Source organism: Pollicipes pollicipes, unplaced genomic scaffold (genome assembly GCF_011947565.3).
Source record: "Pollicipes pollicipes isolate AB1234 unplaced genomic scaffold, Ppol_2.1 Scaffold_4295;HRSCAF=5057_pilon_pilon_pilon, whole genome shotgun sequence".
NCBI lineage: Eukaryota > Metazoa > Arthropoda > Thecostraca > Pollicipedomorpha > Pollicipedidae > Pollicipes > Pollicipes pollicipes.
Genome location: NW_023596461.1, coordinates 26704353 through 26726933, shown reverse-complemented (window position 1 = coordinate 26726933; position 22581 = coordinate 26704353). Strand labels below are relative to the sequence as shown.

The 22581-nt window shown below is 56.3% G+C and overlaps 2 protein-coding genes across 2 annotated transcripts; both read left to right on the top strand.

Moving 5' to 3' along the window:
• Positions 1 to 55: 55 nt before the first annotated feature.
• LOC119097374 (poly(ADP-ribose) glycohydrolase) lies at positions 56 to 12871 on the top strand. Its single transcript, XM_037220419.1, has 13 exons — positions 56 to 104; positions 1617 to 1932; positions 3030 to 3146; positions 4217 to 4452; positions 4964 to 5237; positions 6947 to 7060; positions 7525 to 7698; positions 8810 to 8957; positions 9711 to 9852; positions 10441 to 10562; positions 10988 to 11067; positions 12363 to 12641; positions 12752 to 12871. Exons 2-13 carry the CDS (start codon positions 1675 to 1677, stop codon positions 12869 to 12871), a joined length of 2064 nt encoding a protein of 687 aa, XP_037076314.1. The 5' UTR covers positions 56 to 104; positions 1617 to 1674.
• Positions 12872 to 14739: 1868 nt separating this feature from the next.
• On the top strand, positions 14740 to 19371 carry LOC119096737 (sortilin-related receptor-like). The gene is made up of 2 exons (XM_037219650.1): positions 14740 to 14792; positions 16454 to 19371. The coding sequence occupies exon 2, from the start codon at positions 16698 to 16700 to the stop codon at positions 18450 to 18452; it is 1755 nt and encodes a 584-aa protein (XP_037075545.1). The 5' UTR covers positions 14740 to 14792; positions 16454 to 16697; the 3' UTR covers positions 18453 to 19371.
• The last annotated feature ends 3210 nt before the right edge of the window (positions 19372 to 22581 follow it).

Below are 22581 nucleotides of genomic sequence, written 5' to 3'. Positions count from 1 at the left end.
TGGATACCTACAATGGTATATAACGCTTCGAGCACTATTTTAGCTATTACCTTGGCAGGGACTGGCGCCGGGCAGCCCAAGTGGGCTTCAGTGTGACCACACAGGTGCGAACAGGACTGAATATTGCCGCAAATCGTGTCTTCGCAGGAGGCGGCTGTTCTCGTGAGAGTGTTTGGCAGTGACTTACCGTTTTCTTTAGATTATGAGGATGACCAGTGTGTGTGTGGACCATATTCTTGAGAAGTCATGTTACGTGCAATAACAGCTTTTGGAATTGGTAAAGGCACCTCTACTCAGTGTAAGCTGAATTTCAAAATTATTTCTTCTATCGAAGAAGGCTGACCTAACCTCTTGGCTGCATGCTTCATCAGGACTAAGTTAAAGGCAGTAAAAGGCAGTAAGGCAGTAACAGGCAAGCTCCCTTGTAATGTAAGAGAGCTTGCCTGTTTTTATCTGTGTTAATGTGTGTTGTAAATGTTGATTTTTGAATTGGAGTCATTTATATTTTGCAAATTTTTACCATGTTTTTTCCTGCTATCTGATATCCCAGCTACATCATTATGCTTCAAAACAGGGTCTATTCATGTGCAGAGTAGACAATCAGTATTATTGTCATCAGCTGGCATGTAAATGCATGCTGTGGATGCAGCACTCCACCATGAAAAGTTGTGCCTTGTTTGTAGACTGTGCTTGACACATTGAGGGAATTTGATATGAAGAGAGACACATGACTTACCCATTCATTACAACGTGCATGCAGACTTACAATGTTGATGGCATGATTTTTGGAAGAAACAATGTCTATTACCATGGGTGTCACTTTTCCAGCTAATTACAGACAGTTTGTTATTTTTTAGACCTTAAAGTTATGGGTGTCTTTTTGGAGAATGCCTGAGGGCAGTGTGACATGGTTGCATTGGGGATAGTAGGCACATGTACTGGAACTGATGCTAAGCCTGCATAAATACCCATGCAGCCTTGATAGGTGGGTGTTAGAGTCAGGCAGAGCGGCGTGGCTGGCTGTTAGGAAACAAGCTCATTGGATGTTACGTCAGCATTTCCTGTACTGGATGCATGCCATATAGGCTATACCTCACTTAGTAGGAATTATTGCCAAGCATTGCTATTTACTGAATCAGGCACATCTGTTCTTGGAGTTGACCTTTAACTGTCAAATGGATGCATGAGATGTCATGAGGGTGATGCCAGACATCTCTGACAAAATTGTTGTATGCTTGCAATATTTATGTGAATTAATGCAGTTTATTTGATAATGGCATTCAAAAATATATATTTAATGAGAATGGAGAAAGCTCTGTTGCTTCTGTGATTTACTGGTAGCTGATACAGAATAGACCAACAGCCAGTAAATATGCAGTCCGGTACAAGCATGTATGTTATTGGATTAAACATTGTTTCTACCTGATGATAAAATGTCAGTTTGTAAGATTAAAGAACAAGATGTCTTGGTTCACTTTATTTACATTATCAACATGAACATGCCCACTAGATTGAAAAGTAATGCATTTTGATACAGCCATGTGATGCAACTCCTATGTCCTGCCCTTGGATATTGCCTGTGCTTCAGGTCATGATTCACAGCTCTTGATTCACAGATTGCTGGCAGGCCGACACAGCATCTCTTGGTTTGGCTGCAGTGATTCGGTGACTGCCATGACGGAGCAGGCCGCGCCGTCCGGCAGCTGCCTTAGCGCTGGCCGGCTGCCGGTGGTGGCCTCCGAGCGACACTCGGTCTTCTACGAGCTGCCGCCGGCCGACACCAGCGCCGACCAGGCGCCGAGCCCCGCCGGCGACGGCGCCGACCTCTGGGACGAATGGCACGTGCGGTTGCCGTGCTCGCCACAGAGCCTGTACCCGGTCCGCCAGCCAGACGGCCAGATGAAGCTGGTCAAACGCTGGACCATGGTCCAGGTGGGTCGATGTGGGGTCGCAGAGGGGGTACCCGGTCGAGCCACAGAGCCTATACCGGGTCCGCCAGCCAGATGGTTAGATGAGGCTGGTCAAACGCTGGTCCGTGGTCCAGGTGGGTCGAGGTGGGGTCACAGGGGGGGTACCCGGTGGAGCCACAGAGCCTGTACCAGGTCCGCCAGCCGGACGGCCGGATGAAGCTGGTCAAATGTTGGTCCATGGTCCAGGTGGGTCGAGGTGGGGTCACAGAGGGGGTACCCGGTGGAGCCACAGAGCCTGTACCGGGTCCACCAGCCGGACGGCCGGATGAAGCTGGTCAAATGTTGGTCCGTGGTCCAGGTGGGTCGAGGTGGGGTCACAGAGGGGGTACCCGGTGGAGCCACAGAGCCTGTACCAGGTCCGCCAGCCGGACGGCCGGATGAAGCTGGTCAAATGTTGGTCCGTGGTCCAGGTGGGTCGAGGTGGGGTCACAGAGGGGGTACCCGGTCGAGCCACAGAGCCTGTACCAGGTCCGCCAGCCGGACGGCCGGATGAAGCTGGTCAAATGTTGGTCCGTGGTCCAGGTGGGTCGAGGTGGGGTCACAGAGGGGGTACCCGGTCGAGCCACAGAGCCTGTACCAGGTCCGCCAGCCGGACGGCCGGATGAAGCTGGTCAAATGTTGGTCCGTGGTCCAGGTGGGTCGAGGTGGGGTCACAGAGGGGGTACCCGGTCGAGCCACAGAGTCTGTACTGGGTCCGCCAGCCAGGTGGTCTGATGAAGCTGGTCAAATGCTGGTCCATGATCCAGTAGGGTGGAGGTGGAGTCCTGAAGGGGCTGGAGCACACTGGTTGACCCATTGTGGTATTCACTGGTTGGGGTTATGCAGTGTGAGGAATTGTGAGGTTCAGGCTGAAGATGTCACTCGCATGACGTGAATGTAGTTTCCAGTTTGCAGGCAGTGTATGTGATCAGCAGTTTGCCCTTTGAGCCCTTATGCAGGCTCTTGTGTGTGTGTAATTTTATGAAATTGTTATGACGTTTGAGGTGTGCCATTTATGACATTCTGAATGCACCCCATTTGAACTTCTTTGCCTGTGACACTTTTCTGTTCGTACGCCAGGATGCTCTTTTGGCTGACTTCAATTCTTCATCGGATTTGGAGAGGGCAATCAAGTCGTACAACTCTCGGTATCAAGATAAGTGGAACTTCTCAGGCCTGAGGTACTTCATTGACGAGGTAAGAGTTTCTGGCACACAGTACAGATGTGCAGATTGTTGGCCGCTCTGACCTGAAATTTTCAAAACAAAAACAGAGCCAGCCCTAAACTGCTTCTGAGTTATCTGTCTTTCGGGTCTTACTGATTTATGAAGTCACATGTCTTCTAATTTAGGATAACTATGGAATCTTGCCCTCGTGTACGCATGTCCTCACTGACCCTTGCAGTGAGGTGTAGTTGTGGAGACCAGCGTGTTGCACAGGAGCCGGGCGAGCGGCTTCTCGTGAGTAGCTACCGACCCAACTTTGAATGCTTGATACTAGCCTACCGGTACTTTTCGTGGCTGTGGCGGAAAGCAACTAAATAACTATTTTAGCCCCTCCATGGTTTTTTTTCGGTTGGGTTCCATGTGGTCTGATTTAAGATATACTGTTTAGCACCATGTCACATATGTGTGCACGACAAGGAACCATTTTTCACAAAATTTTCACAGAGTGAGTGTCCGATAGTTGTGGGCAATCTGGATTTCGAATTGGCGCCCGAATATTCTCCTAGGCCCGCCATTCACCTGGTTGGAATGACTCCAGTGAACGATGAAATAAATATATCAAATGACCAAATGATTATCACAAACGTGTGTGCCCCTGAACCTGACCCCGAAGTCCCTAGACATCACCGGAGCATTATCGGTGTTGTGCTTATACTCCGCCACGCACATATTTCCCCACGCAAATTTTCACGACACATTACCCCGCCACATCTTGACTAAGGTGCTATTCGCTGTTGGCTGTCTCCTCGCCAGCCGGGCCCGGCCCTTAGTCCGCCTCGGCGCCTCCGGCGCTGGCTGGCAAGGAGCCCTCACCACCCGGTCTGGCTGACGCGCGTGCCCCGGCGCCGCCGACGCTGGCTGACCAGGAGCCCCCCGCCAGCCGGTCTGGCTGACGCGCGTGCCCCGGCGCCGCCGACGCTGGCTGACCAGGAGCCCCCCGCCAGCCGGTCTGGCTGACGCGCGTGCCCCGGCGCCGCCAACGCTGGCTGACCAGGAGCCCCCCGCCAGCTGGTCTGGCTGACGCGCGTGCCGTTTCCGCAGGTGCTGTGTGACCGGGAACGGGACCACCTGCTGCGAACGACCCTGCCGCGGCTGGCGCGGCTGGCGCTCCGACTGCCGGAGGTGCTGCGCCAGCCGGTGCCGCTGCTCTCCCGGCGCCGCGCGCACTCGCTCTCCTTCTCGCAGCTGCAGGTGGCCGCTCTGCTGGCCAACGCCTTCTTCTGCACGTTCCCGCGCCGGAACGCGGTCAAGCGCGGCGACCGACAGGCCGAGTACAGGTCAGGTGGCGTGGGGGGAGGGGAGGGGAGGGGGGGGGGGCGAGCACAGTATGGGCGCCATATGGCCAACGTAGTCTGTGCGCCCCAAAGCCCAAGTAATCATCATCCTCAGGGGCGAGCACAGGTCAGCCGACACGGGCCGGTAGGTACAAGTCAGTGCGGTGATGTGAATGGGGGTGTATTGTTGATTGTTTAACTAAATTGGTCGTTGTATGTTTGTCACTGCTCCGTCTGCAGATGTCTGTCTGCAGATTTTTTTCTGTTTTGTCTTGCCCACAGCATGTGCTTGGCCGTGAGAGATGGTTTCGTTCACTGAGTCCGGTTGTAAATTTTGCGTACTCGCTTGCATTTGAATCAAAAAGACATGCCGCCTGAGCGGCGCTCCGATACCTTGAATGTGCCTAGCTCACCTAACGCATCCTGAGGCGTGGAAGCGCCAGCGTCTCGTTCGCCCCATCCCCCTCCCTGCCCGTGCGTCGGACGGTCCGTGACGCCGTCACCTGTCGGCCAGCTCGTACCCGGACATCAACTTCAACCGGCTGTACGCGGGCAGCAAGAGCCGCGGCACCGCCGGTCAGCTCTCACCGCGGCGCATCGAGAAGCTCAAGTGCCTGATGCACTACTTCCACCGCGTGCTGGAGCGCGAGCCCACCGGCGCCGTCACGTTCTCACGCCGCTACCTGAGCGAGCCGCAGCTGCCTGCCTGGGCCGGCTCGAGCGTGCCGCTCGGCGCCATGTGCTGCCAGAGTGACGGTCTGATCGAGGACCAGGAGGGCATGCTGCAGGTGCGTGCCGCCGGTCGGCCGGGACGCACGCGCGCACGCACTCACTCACTCACTCACTCACTCACGCACGCACGCACGCACGCACGCACGCACGCACGCACGCACGCACGCACGCACGTACGCACGCACGCACGCACTCACGCACGCAGCACGCACGCACGCACGTACGCACGCTGCGCTCGGCACCGCCGCTGCGATAAGCGAGCTGAGGGGCGAAGCTTTCGTTGCGTCCCGTCGACAGGTCTCTGATCATTGCTGGGCCGTTGAACGACACTTGTCACTTGCAGGCTCGTTAGCGTCGCCACCCCTGATGAAGGGCCCTACTAGCACGAGGTTAAAAGAGCGTCCCATCGTTGGTGCACTGTTCAAAAACATGATATGGTGCAAGCTTAAGACCAGTCACGCCCAAACATAGCACTGGGCAGTGCCACTGCAGCACCATCATCACATGACGATGATATTAATTCGAATTACTTTCGAAACCAAGTTACGGTATCGATGCTTTTTAACAGCACTGCACTTCTTCCTTCCTTGGTAGCCCTAGAGTGTGTCCCGATTCCGCGACATTTGCAGTTGTCGCCACTGCCGTCGTCATAACAACGGCTGTTGAGGCTGACGTTATGACGACGCTGTTGAGGGCCAATGTCAGCCATAGTTAGAGCTAGAGAGGAAGTTAGAGTTAGTTCTTTCAGTCAGTTGGAGGTACCGCTTTTGAGCTACTATAACCGACACGTTGTGGGCCTACAGGCTAGGAATTGTCACCTTTACTGGTAGGAATGACGTCAGTACAAGTGAACGTTTGTGATTGGCACAGCGGGCGGCAAGGACCAGTTGCCGAGAAGCGCTTTGATTGTAGCGTGAACCCGTGTGCCACCATAGACCATGTGATACTCCCTGTTCCAAAGTCAAAGTGCGGTTCGAAAATAGCCGTTTTGGTAAACGCCACAGGGGAGAAGTAAATGCCATAGTATAGCGTTTCGTCAAGTTCGCGAGATAATAGCCTCATGTTTGCATATATTTTTCTTTAAACGGGGTGCTTCAAGCTTTCGTGGCATGTATAACACAAGCATTCAGACAAATTAGATGTTGCAAACAGTACAGAACGCAGCCTTTGGAAAACCAGGGCAAATATATTGTGATACTTTCATAGTAATGAGGAGGGGTCCAGTCAGGTTTCTCCAGCATGAGTGGCCGCTTCAAATCGAAATTCTGTGCTTTTCAGAATAATTGGGAGAAAACTAGTACTAGCGATCAAATGGGACGTTTCGGATGGTATAAGTGAGAACTACAAAAAGCGGCCTGCTCCCTTTAAGAAGAGTATGCCACCATTTAAGGAATAAGTGTTAAGTGAAACCTTCACGGCGAATTAAGTTTACTTCGATTTAACGGCACTGTATTTTATTTACGCCAGTAGAGATGCCACGGCATTTGTCATGACGACGGCACTCGGTACTGCAGGGAAAAGCGTAGTGCTGTTACAAGGCGTGAACAGCGTAATTTGGACTCGGAAGATAATTAGACTCGATATGCTGATCGACGGTGCTGGTCTGACACTACCCAGTGTTTTTATTAGACGTAACCGTTTCTGAGGTTTCACTAGGTTATGTTCTTGAAATCTGGCCCAGAGGTGGGTCACCCCCCAATACGGGGGCTCTCGCTCTGGGGACTGACGCCGTGTTCGCCCGGCCACATTCGCGTCCGGTCGACAGGTGGACTTCGCCAACAAGTTCGTGGGTGGCGGCGTGCTCGGCGACGGCTGTGTGCAGGAGGAGATCCGCTTCCTCATCAACCCGGAGCTGATTGTCTCCCGGCTGTTCACCGAGGTAACCGCCTCCGCGTCCTGGCGTCAGCCGCACTCACCGCGGACGCGGCGCGCAGGCAGACTGGCGGTGTGTGAGAGGATGTGTGGCGTCCTGCACGGACGTGATGCTTAAGTAACCAGTTGTGTTGTGGCTAGTTATGTGACGGACATATATTTCCGCGGTAGTGCTGATTCAGGTCAGCACAGGCCTGCATGGAACACAGTGTGCGCACGTATGGGAGACATGTGTGCGTATCAAGTGGGCGAACTTGAAGGCGAAGTGAAATACGTCCATCTCCGTTTTAGCCGTTGAATTACATAAAACAGGTCGACAAGTGTTTGACTTGCTGGCGCCCATCGTGCCGCTACTTCAGCGCCGCGCGCGGCACCGTCTCCACGCTACGAGTGAGTCTGGCGCGGCGGCAGGCGTGTGTCATGGACCGACGCCCGATGGGCGACCCGACCTCATCATCTGATGGGCGGCAGGTGCTGGACAAGACCGAGTGTCTGGAGGTCACCGGCTGCGAGCGGTTCAGTCAGTTCGAGGGCTACGCCGACACGTTCCGCTGGGTGGCCAAGGCGGAGGACCCGAGCCCCAGGGACGACTACTGCCGCAGGAGGACGCAGGTGGTCGCGCTGGACGCCTTTCACTTCTTCCAGGTGGGTGGGCGCCCGCGCACGCCGGGTGGACGGGGAGCGCACCCGGTGCCGCGGAGCACGAGTCGTCACCCCTGACGGCGGCTTATGTGCTGCGCGTCACCGGCCCAAGGGGACGTCAGGAACACGCGGCGGGTACACGGAGCTAACCAAATGAAGTCGACAGTCGTTATGCTATATTTGATGTTCCGGCCTGTTGTATCACGGATGGCGTCTGGTATGACACCTCAGGGCGTCGCCGAGACTGGGTGACCCGGGGTCTGACTTCCCTTATGCATTGCGAACAGGTAAATGCTGCTAGAGTGGTGTCATTTCAATGGTATTAATTGGTATGCGTCTAAAATGCGAATTGTAACCCATTACATGCCATTACATGACTACGGCTCACTCTAACCACTTCGAATCGGCCATTTTGGTGTTGCCGCCTTATTGCACGTAAAACAGGAAATGAAAGTAACAATAATGCTATATATATAATAAAAACAATAATGCTAATAATGCTAACCTGAAAATACACATGACCACATAACATTTTAAGTCAGTACAGTTACTCACGCTTTGTGGACGCGTCCCGGGCACAGCGTGGTCGGATCACATTCTGAGCGGCACCACGAGAGCCGCCCGCCTTCAAACACCCCGCGGCACCACGAACGCCATCACGAGCGCCATCTCTCGCCACCATCTCGCGCCACGAACAGCGCGTTTTATGCTGTGAGCCACCTACCATTGAAGCGGTGTCGTCCTACAGGGGCGGTCACACACATTATGTTGGATTCGGATGACCTAGGCGTTCCGCGCTATGCTGTAGGATGGAACGATGTCGTTGCAATTCAGTTATTTACACAAGGCTTTATCATTTCTGTTTTAGTCATGCAGCGTTTCGTACATCTGCATGTTGCATGCATTTTAAAGCAAAGTCGGGCCGTGTGCTTGTCGTTGAAGTATCGGAACATCGATGTTGTGAGAACCAGCTGGAACCAAGGTCAGGCTCCGTCCGCCCTGCTACTCCGGGGTCAGGCATACTCCGCCCTCCACTCTGAGGTCAGGTACACTCCGCTCTGCCGCCTCGACGCCCACCTTCGCACGAGTTTGGAAATATCGCCGCTCGTTCCAGGCTAGTCGGCAATATGAGGAGGGATTCCTGCTGCGGGAGCTGAACAAGGCGTACGTCGGCTTCCACTTCGAGGACCAGACCGGTCTTCCGCCGGTGGCCACCGGCAACTGGGGCTGCGGCGCTTTCAACGGCGATCCGCGACTCAAAGGTGCGGCGACGAGGTCTGGCGCGCGTGCGGCAGATGCCGGCCCGTAGCCGCACGCTCGCGCTGGCATGGATAGGAATGCGAGGGGGTGAATAGATCGCATGAGAACTGGGGATATGTGGGGAGATTAGGATCCATGGATCAGTGGATATGTTTGTATGTGGCTGGAGCTGTAGCATCGTGATGCCGTGCCGTTGTTGGAGTGTTAATAAGTGATGCATGATATAATCTAAGCAGTGTGCCTGAGCTTTGATATGGTAAACATATGCTGCTCTTATGATGCCACTGGAGGAGCACTAGTTCGCTCAAATTGGCATGTATCCGTGGGTGGAAACGCATTCCAGTGAGTCGACTTTTGAGGGTTACCGGCGTGTGTGATCTGCAGACGTTCTTACTCCTCTGCCATGCGAGTTCTCAGCCAGATCTTCCACGGGGTCGCATGAAGCTGCTGCCCAGGGGCAATGTCTTGGGTCCGCTGCGCCGTGCCGTGGACGTTTGCGGGGCCGGATCCTCCCGATGTACTTACCTTCCCTCGTCCTGTGTCGGCCGCCCGCAGCGGACGATGGCGGTGAATCCGCCCTGACCTCACATGACCTTACAATCCTGGGTGTGTGTCGGCAGCTCTGCTTCAGATGATGGCGGCCTCATTGACCTGACCTGACCTTACACTCCTGGGTGTGTGTCGGCAGCTCTGTTTCAGATGATGGCGGCCGCCTTGACCTGACCTGACCTTACACTCCTGGGTTTTGCCGGCAGCTCTGCTGCAGACGATGGCGGCCGCCCTCACGGGCCGGGACCTGACCTACCTGACCTTCGGCGACCTGACGCTGCGGGATGACCTGCGCGAGGTGCACGCCTTCCTGCGGCAGCGGGCTGTCACGGTCGGCCAGCTCTACAGGTCCGTCTGGACACGGCCGCCCGCCGCCGTCCTCCACACGCCCCACAGTCCAGCAGGACATATGGCAGGACACGCGACAGTCTCAGTCCCTGGCGAGGGAGGGGGGGGGGGATGGGTCCACCTATGCAGGCTCGCACGAGAACGTATGGGGCTGACCGCGCACATGTAATTTTAAAATGACAACATATTGTGCGTTCAGATGTTATTGCATTTCTATTTTGGGTATCATTTTGTGGAAGCGTCTTTAAGGTTTTGCATTTTGCATTTGTTTTCAAGTTTATTTTTGCATGAGTGTCGGACCGTATGCCGGACAAGCGCCGGACAAAAGACCGTGTCCACGACACATGCTCCTGGGTGCCCCTCCCCCCCCCCCCCCTCATGCCCCCATCCCTCGCTCGCTCGGCTTCTACAGCTGACGCTGCGTATGAACTTCTCGACGTCAGATGGAGACACTGCCGTTGTCGGGTGTCACGTCTCCGTGGACGAGCAGCATGACGTGACTATCCGTCGGTACCGGCGTGCGCGTGAGAGCCGGAGCGGCTCGTGACGGGCGTGACGTAGCGTGACGCGGCGTGACGTGTCGCCCAGGGCGCTGGCGGTGTACGGCCGGCTGCACGGCGGCCGCCAGAGCCGACCGGAAGTGCTCAGCTTCCTGCACAGCCACATCGGCGGCGACGAGTACGGCTCGGACACGGACCTGGAGCGCGAGGGTGCGTCCCGCCACTGGCGGCTTCGCCGGCGCCGGCAGTGGGCCGGTGGCGGCCGGTGACGATGGCGATGGCGGCGTGCCCGTACAACGCCACGCGTTCTGGCAGAACAGTGTTTCGATGCTGGCTGCTCTGGGAGGACGGGATGACGGGGTTCGGGGGGGGGGGGGGGGCGGAGAGGGTTACGCGATCACTCTGCACCGCGTGCTGGTGAAGGGTTTTTCGGGTCTGGGTAGCAAGTCTGTATCTGGACGCCCCGTGTTTCCCCGTTGGGAAGGAAAGCCGCGATGCCCAATTACCCTCTGTTGCATGCGTTGTTAGCTTCGGCACGTCCTTAGACCTCAATCATCATCATAGCGTCCCAAACGGGCGTGTCATGGGATCGCGCGCTAGCACTGCTGGGAGGTAACCGGCGTGATGGCTTGCAGACTGGAGTCAGGAGGTGGAGATACTACCGGACACGGAGTCCGAGAACATCCCCGTAGACGACGGAGCCACACCGGAGGCGGTGAGTCGTCCCAACAGGCGCCATCTCTTGCCCGACCAAGTGCAGCGGGCCGGCGGGCTCACCGCGGCGCCGACTCCCCCGCTAGCCTCCCCGTACGCGCAGCGGACCGAGCTGGGCGCGGGTGCGGGACGAGGCTCGCTCGGCGGTCTGGCTGGCTTCCCTCGGGTTGTGTTCGCGTCACCAGGCCGGGCGGATGGCCACTGAGGCCGGAGTGTCGCAGTAGCCCAGTCCGCTTTAGCCCCCTCCCCTCCCCCCTTCTGGTCAACTGGGACCGGAGCGTCATCAGCCCTCCCCCTCCTCCCCTGAGTCGAGTGGAGCCGGAGCGCCATTTCATCATCAAATTGTCGCCACTGGAGGATAGGGGAGGGAAAACGCCAGGAGAGAAGCTGATTATCGTTGCGTATTGGAACTGAAAGCGCATTCGGACATATCGAAGTTTGCTGTGCTCAAAAGGCGCTAAACTAGCATCGCAGTGTGACTAAATGCATTTTGTGTAGCTCGCGTAAAAAGCGAGTCGCGCCCTAGCACGTTGTAAATGACATGCTTCCATAAAGCCTTGTCTTTGTTCGTCAACCTCCGGTTACGTTCTTTCGAGGACGATTGGTGTTCGGCTGCGCGAGCGGCTCCTGGAAAACATCGTTGCGTGACACGCCTTGACTACGTCACACCTTTCGTCTGAAAGAAATCACGTCACCGTGGGAGCGAGGCCTGTGGGTCCGGGATCGTTTGTTGTTCGGTCAGTAGAGTGTAACTTAAGCTCACCGGTCACGTCACGAGGGTGTTCCGGCAGCGTCTTACGCAGGCGAACAAGAGTGCCTTCGGAAGTAAGCAACCGGAAGTTGACTATGAATGGGAAGGCATGATTGTGATTCGCCTTACCAAAGAAAGGTGTCCCCCCAAATTACGTTCGCCTATTATTTCGCCCAAATAAATTCGCAAACTACGAAACGCGGTCAGTCAAGCCGTCTTAACTTTCGCTCCGCTTGAGTAGTTCTGATGTCGGATTTTGTACTAAGGAGTCTGTATAGAAATTAAGACGAAATAGGAAACCACATGATCGCCTATCGTTTGTTGTTCCGTCAGTGGAGTGAGACAGCACATAATCACGCAAGTGCCCAGTCCTATCTCACTAGTCACGAAGCCTCAATTACGTCATTGATTTGGTCTGTTAGGCAGTCTGCGCACGGGTCATGCTGTCTATCCCTGAGGTGTTGTCCTACTGTGCACAACGGGCTCGCACGTCCCGTCTGGTCCGGACCTGTCGTCGGGTGACCATTCGCTCCCCTGCGTGACAGACCGCCGCCGCCGCCGATGCCGCCGCCGTCTCGGAGTCGCCGGAGCCGGAGGATGCGGCTGCCAGCCCGCGGGACCGGTCGCAGAGCCCGCCGACGCCCGCCTGTGTGGCCGCTCAGGCTGACCTGCTGCTGGAGGCCGCCTTCAGCGACACGGACGGCTGTCACCTGGCCGCCCAGATGGCCGAGGCAGGACCGGCGGCGCGCGCCGCCGCCGGCGCCAAGCGTGTGCGCCGCGCTGACGCCGCCGGCGACGTCCAGCAGTTCGCCCACTTCGAGGTGGTGAGCGAGACGGCGCGGCAGCGGGCGACGACGCGGCAGACCAAGATCACAAACTTCATGAAGAAATGAGAGGACGACCGTCGCGTGCTGAGCCTGCGAACGTGCCGAAGGAGTACCGGCCTGATAACGCCGTGCCGCAGGAGTACCGGCCTGATAACGCCGGGTCGGAGGAGTACCGGCCTGATAACGCCGTGCCGAAGGAGTACCGGCCTGATAACGCCGGGTCGTGACCGACCCCTGTCACCTGTACGTGGGCGGCTGAGACGGCTTTTGGCATTGGAGGCGTAGTTAGCATAGAGGCGAGGTGGAGTTTACAGCGAGAAAGGAGAGATATATTCTGCCGGATTGCCGAATCCGCAGTTACCAGCTGACGGATTGGCCATCGCGTGCAGGGTCTGCTAATCAGCACCGCACAGTAAAACACCCCGCCGCGACACAGTGATTTGATCTGTTCACGCCTTGAGTGTGCCACTTGAACGTGCATTATTTAATGATATGATTGTGTGTGCGGCGGTAGCTAATTTTTGACACTGCGTTGCCTAATGTCTCGTTCTTGCATACCAATCTATATGTACTGTTGAATGACTGTACGCGATGGTCGATGAGTGATAACACCGCGCTGCTTCATGTGATGTTCTTGCATACGCACCTGTTGTATGTGGCATGCCGTACTTCGAATGTATTATGCAATAGAGAAGTGGCATGCGTGAATCGAAACGTGTTTGCATCCGGAGTGGGAACTGGTGGCTTTTGTATGTCATCACTAGCCTTAACAGTGTCCGGAGTTTTTGCGCACTTGCCTTTAAAATGATGGCACCCCTTAAAAATCGTTCAGAATTCGACTCACATTTTAGTCAACACGCGTTTAAGATTTACTGTGCGTTGCAATGGTCCTGCGAAATGTTGCTTTCAGCATGGTGTGACAGCCCGGTACATTATACTGATGCCATGCCGCATTCGCAGCGTAGTGTCTCTGCACGGGGGGGGGGACGAGGCTTTCAAAAAAGTGATATTTCCCTCAAAATGTCATATTTACGCTCTGCCTTTGTTGGAGTTGAAAGGGTATCTTTTCGGAATGGCATGCTCTCGTCGTTCCATAGAGCGGTAAGTGAGGAGGTGGTGAGGCCTAGTCGTGCAATCCCTGACATCGGAAGGATTTTTTACTTGAGTCAGAGCTTGAGCCTCATCAATGCGTGCCTCGCGTCAAGTGATCAAGACGGATGCATCCTGCATCTTCATGTCTTTATTAATCCTTCCTCTCGAAGGATCTCGCTGTCTGACAGCCTAGTGAACATCCTGCGTCGTCGATGCGGTGATCGGACCTAGCTTATGTATTATAATTTCCATGACGTTCAGCGGCATGCGTAGTTTGTCGTGTCCTGCAGATACCAGCGTCCTAAAGCGCATCGTCTTCACTTGGCGACGTCGCACCCGACCGCCTCCAGTCCGACCTCCCTCCCCAGGATGGGCAGACTGTCCGCTGACTGGCGGCCTCTCAGCTGACAGCCGCCGCGCCCGCCCGAAGGCCGTCAGACCTGCCCAGACCTGCGCGGGTGAACAACGGCACGTTGCGTGCCGCCAGGGCCGCGGTCGTGGCTCCGGTCGAGGGTATCATCCAGATGTCATCCGTCTCTTGCGCAGCATGCGGCTGAACCGGAAGACAAGCAACAATTATCGATGACGATGTGGGAAATAATCCAACAATTAATCATTAAGCAGCCAACCCAAGACTCAGTTAATTGCCATTTCATGCCGTAACTGACAGGTTACCAATAAAATCAACGATTGATTAATTCCCAATTAGTTAGATAACTGATCGGTTACCAAGTTATCTAATACTTAATTTGTTACTAAGTAACAAATCAGAAATTGCAAGCTAACGATTTCTGCTTTCTGCCTGCGAAGGGATGGTTAAAATACAACGTTGGTTGCGGAATGAAGTAAGGTGGCCAAAGAGTGTTCGATTAGAAATCGACTAGCCGGAAAGTTCGACCCTCCATTGGTGCGTGTAGGGCGCCGCCCATGGCGTGGTGAGCGGCGCGAGGTTGCGGTGCTTATGCCGCATCAAGCCGCAGGTGACGGTGGGTGGTTGGACGGTTGGATGGCCAGCAAAAATGGCCATCGGTGAACGGCGTTAAGGCGGTATCAATGGTGAGCGTTAGTGGGACGCGCCATCCATATTGGCTTTCCCGGCTAGGACGGTGGTCTGGGTCCACTGTCTACCTACGCTCTCGAAGTGCATGGACCAGCTTTATAGATGAGGCTGTAGACAAGTTTCTAAGTCGTGCTATTGGCTAGTCAGCGTGATCCCACGACATGAATTCGATTTGCCTCAATGTAAGTCTAGCCATCGCGCCTTGGCATACATATCAAGACATATACATTAACAGCCGTGAACCCAATCGGACAGCAAACACCTTTTCGCCTAGTTTCAGGCTCCCTCTTAGTGCTGCGATCCAAGGCCGTGACCTGCTTACGCCCGTGACCAATGCGTCATGGAACAGTTCCATCCTTCAACCGACACCATACCAGCCTTCGACATGCTCCAAATGTCGTGCTGAGAACGGAAGGAAATCGGAGATGAGAGATCCATTTGTAGCCAAAAACCCAAGACTAGGCTTGGATCAAGCTTTTGTTTTCATAAAGGGATTCACATCGTGGGTCACCTCAAAATCGCAACCGTACTGGAGATAGCATGTGTTGCTGACGGTATTACAATACCATACTGGAGATAGCATGTGTTGCTGACGGTATTACAATACCATACTGGAGATAGCATGTGTTGCTGACGGTATTACAATACCGTACTGGAGATAGTATGTGTTACTGACGGTATTACAATACCGTACTGGAGAGAGCATGTGTTACTGACGGTATTACAATACCGTACTGGAGATAGCATGTGTTGCTGATGGTATTACAATACCGTACTGGAGATGGCATGTGTTGCTGACGGTATTACAATACCGTACTGGAGATAGCATGTGTTGCTGACGGTATTACAATACCGTACTGGAAATAGCATGTGTTACTGACGATATTACAATTCCAGTGTGACCGATATTTTGTTCCTGAATCAGTATCCTCGCCAATGTTTGCTGAGTTATGTTCAATTTCCTGCACTGAATGACAAGTGTCCAACCAGCCATGGTTCTGAATCGCGCAAAAATGCAAGCGATTCGGATGAAACCGAACTCAACCAAAATCCGAATGATTCCTGTTTCGATCATGAGCCTAAATCAAGTCAAACACGAGCCAACCTCGCCGTGCGTTTGATGCTACGCCAAACAACCGGCCTTCGCTTAGTGAATGCAGGCAAGCATACTGAGGCGGATGTCCAGCCGATGAGCGACGACCACTGGAGGTGGGCCCGTTTCGAGCCGTTCCTAACCCGTCCACACGATGTCCAGCCGCTGAGCCACGACCACTGGAGTTGAGCCCGTCTCGAGCCGTTCCTAACCCGTCCACACGACGTCCAGCCGCTGAGCCACGACCACTGGAGGTGGGCCCGTTTCGAGCCGTTCCTAACCCATCCACACGACGTCCAGCCGCTGAGCCACGACCACTGGAGGTGGGCCCGTCTCGAGCCGTTCCTAACCCGTCCACACGACGCCGCGTCCCAGGGTTCGGCCGTCGAGACCACCCACAGCACTGACAGAGGAATGGTCCAGTGCAGACTGGGCCCATCGTCCTGCGCGTGGCGCCGCTGACCGCCGGCCGGGGCCAGACCGGGCCCACGTGGGTGGCGGCCGCCTGGACAGAAGCCGGCACCGACCCGTGTGTATTGACGTGGCGTCGCTGTTTATTGTCAGAGGCGATAGGCGGCGCTGCGCGCTCTCTGTCAGAGCTGCGGGGAGAGGCAACAAAGGACAAGGCTTAAGGGGCGGCGCCCTCGCGTTCATACGGCATTCGACGCCAGCGCGCCTCGGCGAGGAGATCTGCTTCCCGGGGAACAGCCGTGTACCGACCGCTGCATCGGGGGCGTCAGCACCCTCTCCGCTTTCCTGGGTGAAGTGGAAGGGAAATTGGAAGTGGTGCCGCCACACTAGGCTGACGATGCGGGCGGCGGTGGTGGCTCTGCTGCTGATGACGGCGGCAGGCTCAGTTCTGGGCCGCGTCACGGAGACATCGCTCCCTGCCGGAGCGGAGGCGACACTGGAGCAGCCAGGCCCTCAGGGACGGGCGTCCGAAGGCCGGCCTGCTGGTGAGCGTACCGCGGGCCGGATGGCGCCGCCACCGAGCGCCCCACCGCGCCCGGCGCTGGCCAACGGCACGGCCACATGCGCCGGCTCGCTGTTCCGCTGCGACGACGGCCGCTGCATCGAGTGGGCGCTCGTCTGCGACGCCTCGCCCGACTGCCGAGACGGCTCGGACGAGGCGGCTTGCCAGCCTAGCCGGCGGCCGCGCAGGGGCGTTGGCGGCTGCACTGACAAGGAGTTCCGCTGCCTGGACGGCACGTGCATCGAACGGTGCTACACGTGCGATACGCGGCCCGACTGCCCCGACGGCTCAGACGAGCACGCGGACCACGGCTGCGCCCTGCTCTGCGGACCAGGCGAGTTCCGGTGCGACAACAGGTGTCTTCCGAACTCGAAGCTGTGCGACGGTGTGAGGGACTGCATCTTGGGCAACGATGAAGTCGGATGTCCGACGCTACCGCCGCCGCCTCCGCCGCCGCCATCGTTCTGCACTGACAAGGAGTTCCGCTGTCTGGACGGCACGTGCATCGAACGGTGCTACACGTGCGATACGCGGCCCGACTGCCCCGACGGCTCAGACGAGCACGCGGACCACGGCTGTGCCCTGCTCTGCGGACCAGGCGAGTTCCGGTGCGACAACAGGTGTCTTCCGAACTCGAAGCTGTGCGACGGCGTGAGGGACTGCATCCTGGGCAGTGACGAGGTCGGGTGTCCGACGGCGCCCACAGTAGCGCCATGTTCCTACTACGAGTTCCGGTGCGACGGGCGATGCCTGGACAATGGGAGGCGCTGCGATGGAAGGAGGGACTGCTCCGACGGTTCTGATGAAAGGGGCTGTCGTCCCACCACCACAACCCCAAGACCTTGCTCGTATTACGAGTTCCGTTGCGACGGAAGATGTTTGGACTTTGGGAGACGTTGTGATGGAAGGAGAGATTGTTCCGACGGCTCCGACGAAAGAGGATGCCGTCCCACCACCACAACCCCAAGACCTTGCCTCTATTACGAGTTTCTTTGTGACGGGAGATGTCTGGATCTAGGGAGGCGTTGCGACGGAAGAAGGGACTGCTCCGACGGTTCCGATGAAAGGGGATGCCGTCCCACCACCACAACCCCAAGACCTTGCTCGTATTACGAGTTCCGTTGCGACGGGCGATGTTTGGACGTTGGGAGACGTTGTGATGGAAGGAGGGACTGCTCTGACGGCTCCGACGAAAGGGGGTGTCGTCTCACTACAACAACCCCAAGACCGTGCGCAAGCTACGAGTTCCGTTGTGATGGGCGATGCCTGGACACCAGCCATCGCTGTGATGGCGTGCCCGAGTGCTCGGACGGCTCCGACGAGCGAGGATGCCCGGAGCCGCAGCCGGTGACCGGCTGCGCCGACAACGAGTTCCACTGCCTCAGCGGCGAATGCATCGACAGCTGCTACATGTGCGATGGCCGCAAGGACTGCGCCGACAACTCTGACGAGTCGCACCAACACGGCTGCTCGCGTTCAGCGCCGTGCGCGGGCAGCGAGTACCGCTGCGACGAGCGCTGCATGCCGGCCGAGACACTCTGCGACGGCAAACGGGACTGCTCCGACGGCCACGACGAGCGGGACTGCTGAGACGGCCACGACGAGCGGGACTGCTGAGACGGCCGCGACGAGCGGGACTGCTGAGACGGCCGCGACGAGCGGAACTGCTCCGACGGCCACGACGAGTGGGACTGCTGAGGCGGTCGCGACTAGCGGGACTGCTGAGGCGGCCGCGACGAGTGGGACTGCTGAGGCGGCCGCGACGAGCGGGACTGCTGAGGCGGTCGCGACTAGCGGGACTGCTGAGGCGGCCGCGACGAGCGGGACTACTCCAACGGCCACGACGAGCGGGACTGCTGAGGCGGCTACGACGAGCGGGATTGCTCCGACGGCCACGACGAGTGGGACTGCTGAGACAGCCGCGACTAGCGGGGCTGCTGAGGCGGCCGCGACGGGCGGGACTGCTCGGACGGCCACGACGAGCGGGACTGCTGAGGGGGCCGCCGCCCGGCGGCGATAGTCGGCGCTGGGCGCGGTGCACCGCCGCGGGCGATGCAGCTTTCTGGGAAGAGATCGTAAATCAGCTAAGAGGTGACAGCATTGTAACGCACCCATGCCCATACTCCACTGGCGGATGGACCTTCGGGGCTCGGGGGCCGGCAAGACTGTGGACATGGCAACGATCGCCTGCCTTTCTGGTGGGGAGCTGGTTTGTTGATCCGAAAGCATCGTGCGACTTTATTTGGTGCGGTGCCTCCTCTTAGCCGCAACTGGCAGAGCGCGGCGACTAAGCCGTTGCGTTTCTTTGCCATGGCCCCGTGCATATTGCCACATATGTTGATGCGAGTCAGTGTGCCTTGATGACGTGTCTCAAACAGGCACTAGTCCGGAGTTCGAAGTCTATTTGTTTGTGAGACGGAACTTGTGCGGATGATTCTGTCGCGGGACTGGGTGCATTGTCATTAGTGCGGGGAGATGTCTTGTTTTTCTCAAAATATACGACAAAATACGCCAGCCCCTCTATTTGAGTGGGAGTCTCAGAAGGGCCTGAAATCTCGTAAACCGCGCAGAACCACGTTGGAAGCCAAACCAAGGTAAACCACGCAGAACACGGCGTTGGAAAACCCTCGTCAAAGAACATCAGGCCGGTGTCTGAACAGAAGTGGATGTGATATTTCACAGGTCAAACCAAGCCAAAGGGACCAACTGACACTCTAAAGGCCCCTCCCTCCTTCCAACTAAAAAGTAACTAAAAGACTAAACATGCTTTGACCATGCGGAAGAGTGCGCTGAATAGCAGAGCGGAGGGACAACGCCAAAGGCCTCTGACGTCTCAGATTTGCTGGAGATACCCTGGTGTTCTCGGAAGTTCCTGGTGGCTTCGAAGGCACTTAATGTCCCTGGCCCACATGCTCCGACGTAAACACATCGAGTGTGGTGCCTCGCACATTTCGGGTCTCTTTCAGTCCCTCACTGTCTCAAAGAGCCATCTATATTTCCCGTCTGTGTGAGCTCCTCGAGAGGTATTTTGTCTGTTTTTTTTTTTGGTCGCCCTTATACCACTGTTTCCATTTAAATGGATGACAATGCCAACTCTGAGTTACAGTACGAGGATACACGCCGGGCTTTTGGCCACATCCCCAGAACCATCGGCGTACACACGCACCAAACCCCAAAATAAACGTTTCTCTCATCGCGAGCTGCTTCTCAAGCTTCAAAGATCGGTCACGGCCGTGGGATACAAGGGATGCTCGTCGGTGCCGGAGCTGCATACGTTGGAAGGAAATGCGGGAAATGACAACGCCTTGGTCCACAGTAATGCAGTAGAAGGACCCTGTCAGCCACGAACCCCAGTGCCGAACTGGGGCCCGTTTTAACCGGGGCTTCGATAAGTCGAACTGTGGCTCGTATGCGTGTTTAGGTGGCATGTTTTATTGCCACAATTTTTCCCAAACTTTTTTGAGAGGCTGAATTTGAGACCGGAACTCAAGCAAGCCAAGGTTGTTTTGTGTGCACTGGACTCCAAATTCTTATCGTGAAATTCAATTACACGACAGAACTTTGTGGATCAAAATTATATCGTGCGATTGAACGACGGCTGCTGCCACGGACCGCGGACTTTCCAAGTCAGGGGCCAAAGGGCGAACACATGTAGACACAGCCAAGAGAGGACCTTGACGCCCTCGCCTGACCCGCCCAGCCCCTACACCTTAGACCCGCATTTTCCTTTCAGTACCATAAAATAATAGATGGCTCCTGCCAACACAAACAGAAGCGTGATGAGTTCTCACTAAGCTACCTGCCCTCCCACCCTACTTACATTACCCAGGTTGTGTCCCTGCTAGAGCAAGTGGCGACAGGAGCCCCACTGGGGGTTAAATCCCCCCCCCCCCCCACTACCATAATACCACACATGGCGGTATCATACCGCCACCGGTGGACTGAGATCGGCAGGGGCTGGTACCGACCGTGCTACGGAAGGCGACAAGTTGTGCTTATCGTTATGTTTTAAATGACTTTGGTAATAGTTATAGCATACCGCTCCAACGGCACTCTGACATTTTAACACTCATCAGGGGAGCAGTTTAGGGAGGGGCACGGGTGACCCAGCCCGCTAAGGCACATATTTGTTTCGCCATACAAACCTCCCGACAAAAAGTGACAACTTGACGTGGTGCGTGCTCAGCGAGCTCCAGGCCCCTTCCATAAGAAAATACCGGCTCCGCCCCCGGCCTTCATGTCTGGTCGGTTTCCCGGACCAGACCAGACATAGACTCACACCACTGGTGGCAAATCAGATATTTTTGGTGGTGTGACCTTTTTGGCTTGCTGATTCGAGCGGTGATAAGGTTATGCGTTTTTGGCGATGGATGAGGCCAGGAAGCGCATTCGCCAAATCCGGGGAGCAACTCGTTTGTTGGCGTGATTTTGTGGCAGACTTTTTCACCCCCGCATTGTCATTGTTGAGCCTCCCCGACTATTCTCACTTTGCGAAACTGCGCCCCTGATGTGCTCACTCTGGTTGTATAATGAACTGTGTCCCATTTCAACTGGAAACACAGAATTGTCAGTCATGCTTAAACTTCTTCAGACATCCACAAATAAACTGGAACGAATGCTTCCACGACAGTGACAACAGACTTTTACCGGAAGTGCAGGTTGCCGGCCCCGCGTCCCCCCCCCCCCCCCCCGTCACCCGCCCGACCAGCGCGCCACCGCACGTTTGCCACTCAGTCTGAGCCCGACAGCGGCGCCGGCGAGCCCGTGTGGCTCTCTGACGACAGGCTGGCCAGAGCGGCGCGCGGTTCCGTCCCGTTCAAGACGTCGAGCGCGGCGGCAGGGGCGGCACCGCCTCGGCAGAGCCGGCAGCGCCGCCCCCTCGCTGCTGTACAAACAAGCGGCCGGCCGAGCCGCGTGTGATCGACAGGCCGCCGGCGCCCGCTCCGCTGACGGCCTGTCATCGCGGCTGTGTCCGGCTGGCCGTCTGTCTGCGCCCGTCCGCCGTCTGTGGGCCGGGTGGTCCAGCGGGCGCGCGTGAGGTCGAATGGAACGCGAGCGCTCCCTGTGGCGGGTCCCACCGACCGGCCGAGGCGGCTTGCTGGGGCTCTCCGCCCCGGGCGCTTCTCGTTTCTGCCCGGCGTCCACAGACGGCGTGTTCCATACCGACACATCCGCTGTCAGCGGCGCCACAGACCGATTAGCATGGGATATTTGGAAAGAAAACGCTGAGTGGGTACAATTTCCATTCCAGAAACATGTCCAACATCCCCTTGATCCATGAGTTTTTTCAAGGCCTGCAATGATGGAAATAACAATGCTGAATGGCATTCAAGAGAAACTGAGACAAAGTTGGAGCCTGGCGACACGTGGCACGGTTTTTGATGAACGTCTCCATGCAAAATCATCGCATTGCCCCCTGTGAACCATCGCATTGGGGCTTCTAACACAAGCACCCTTAGGAATCAGTGTGTTAAGTTTTCCAATCAACATGTATGCACTCTTACTAACGAACACTCAATTTCCCTAGCCTCCGCGCCGCAGTCCGACCGGATATACACCGACCGCTGCACGGTCGACACAAGTTAGCTCAGCGAATACATCACATGCAAATACCACACACTAAGTACAGTTCATTGCGCGCGCGCACGCACACACATCGCTGAGCTTTCGATACAAGCTAGTCCATTGAACACATCATGCAAACACCGCCCTTAACGAC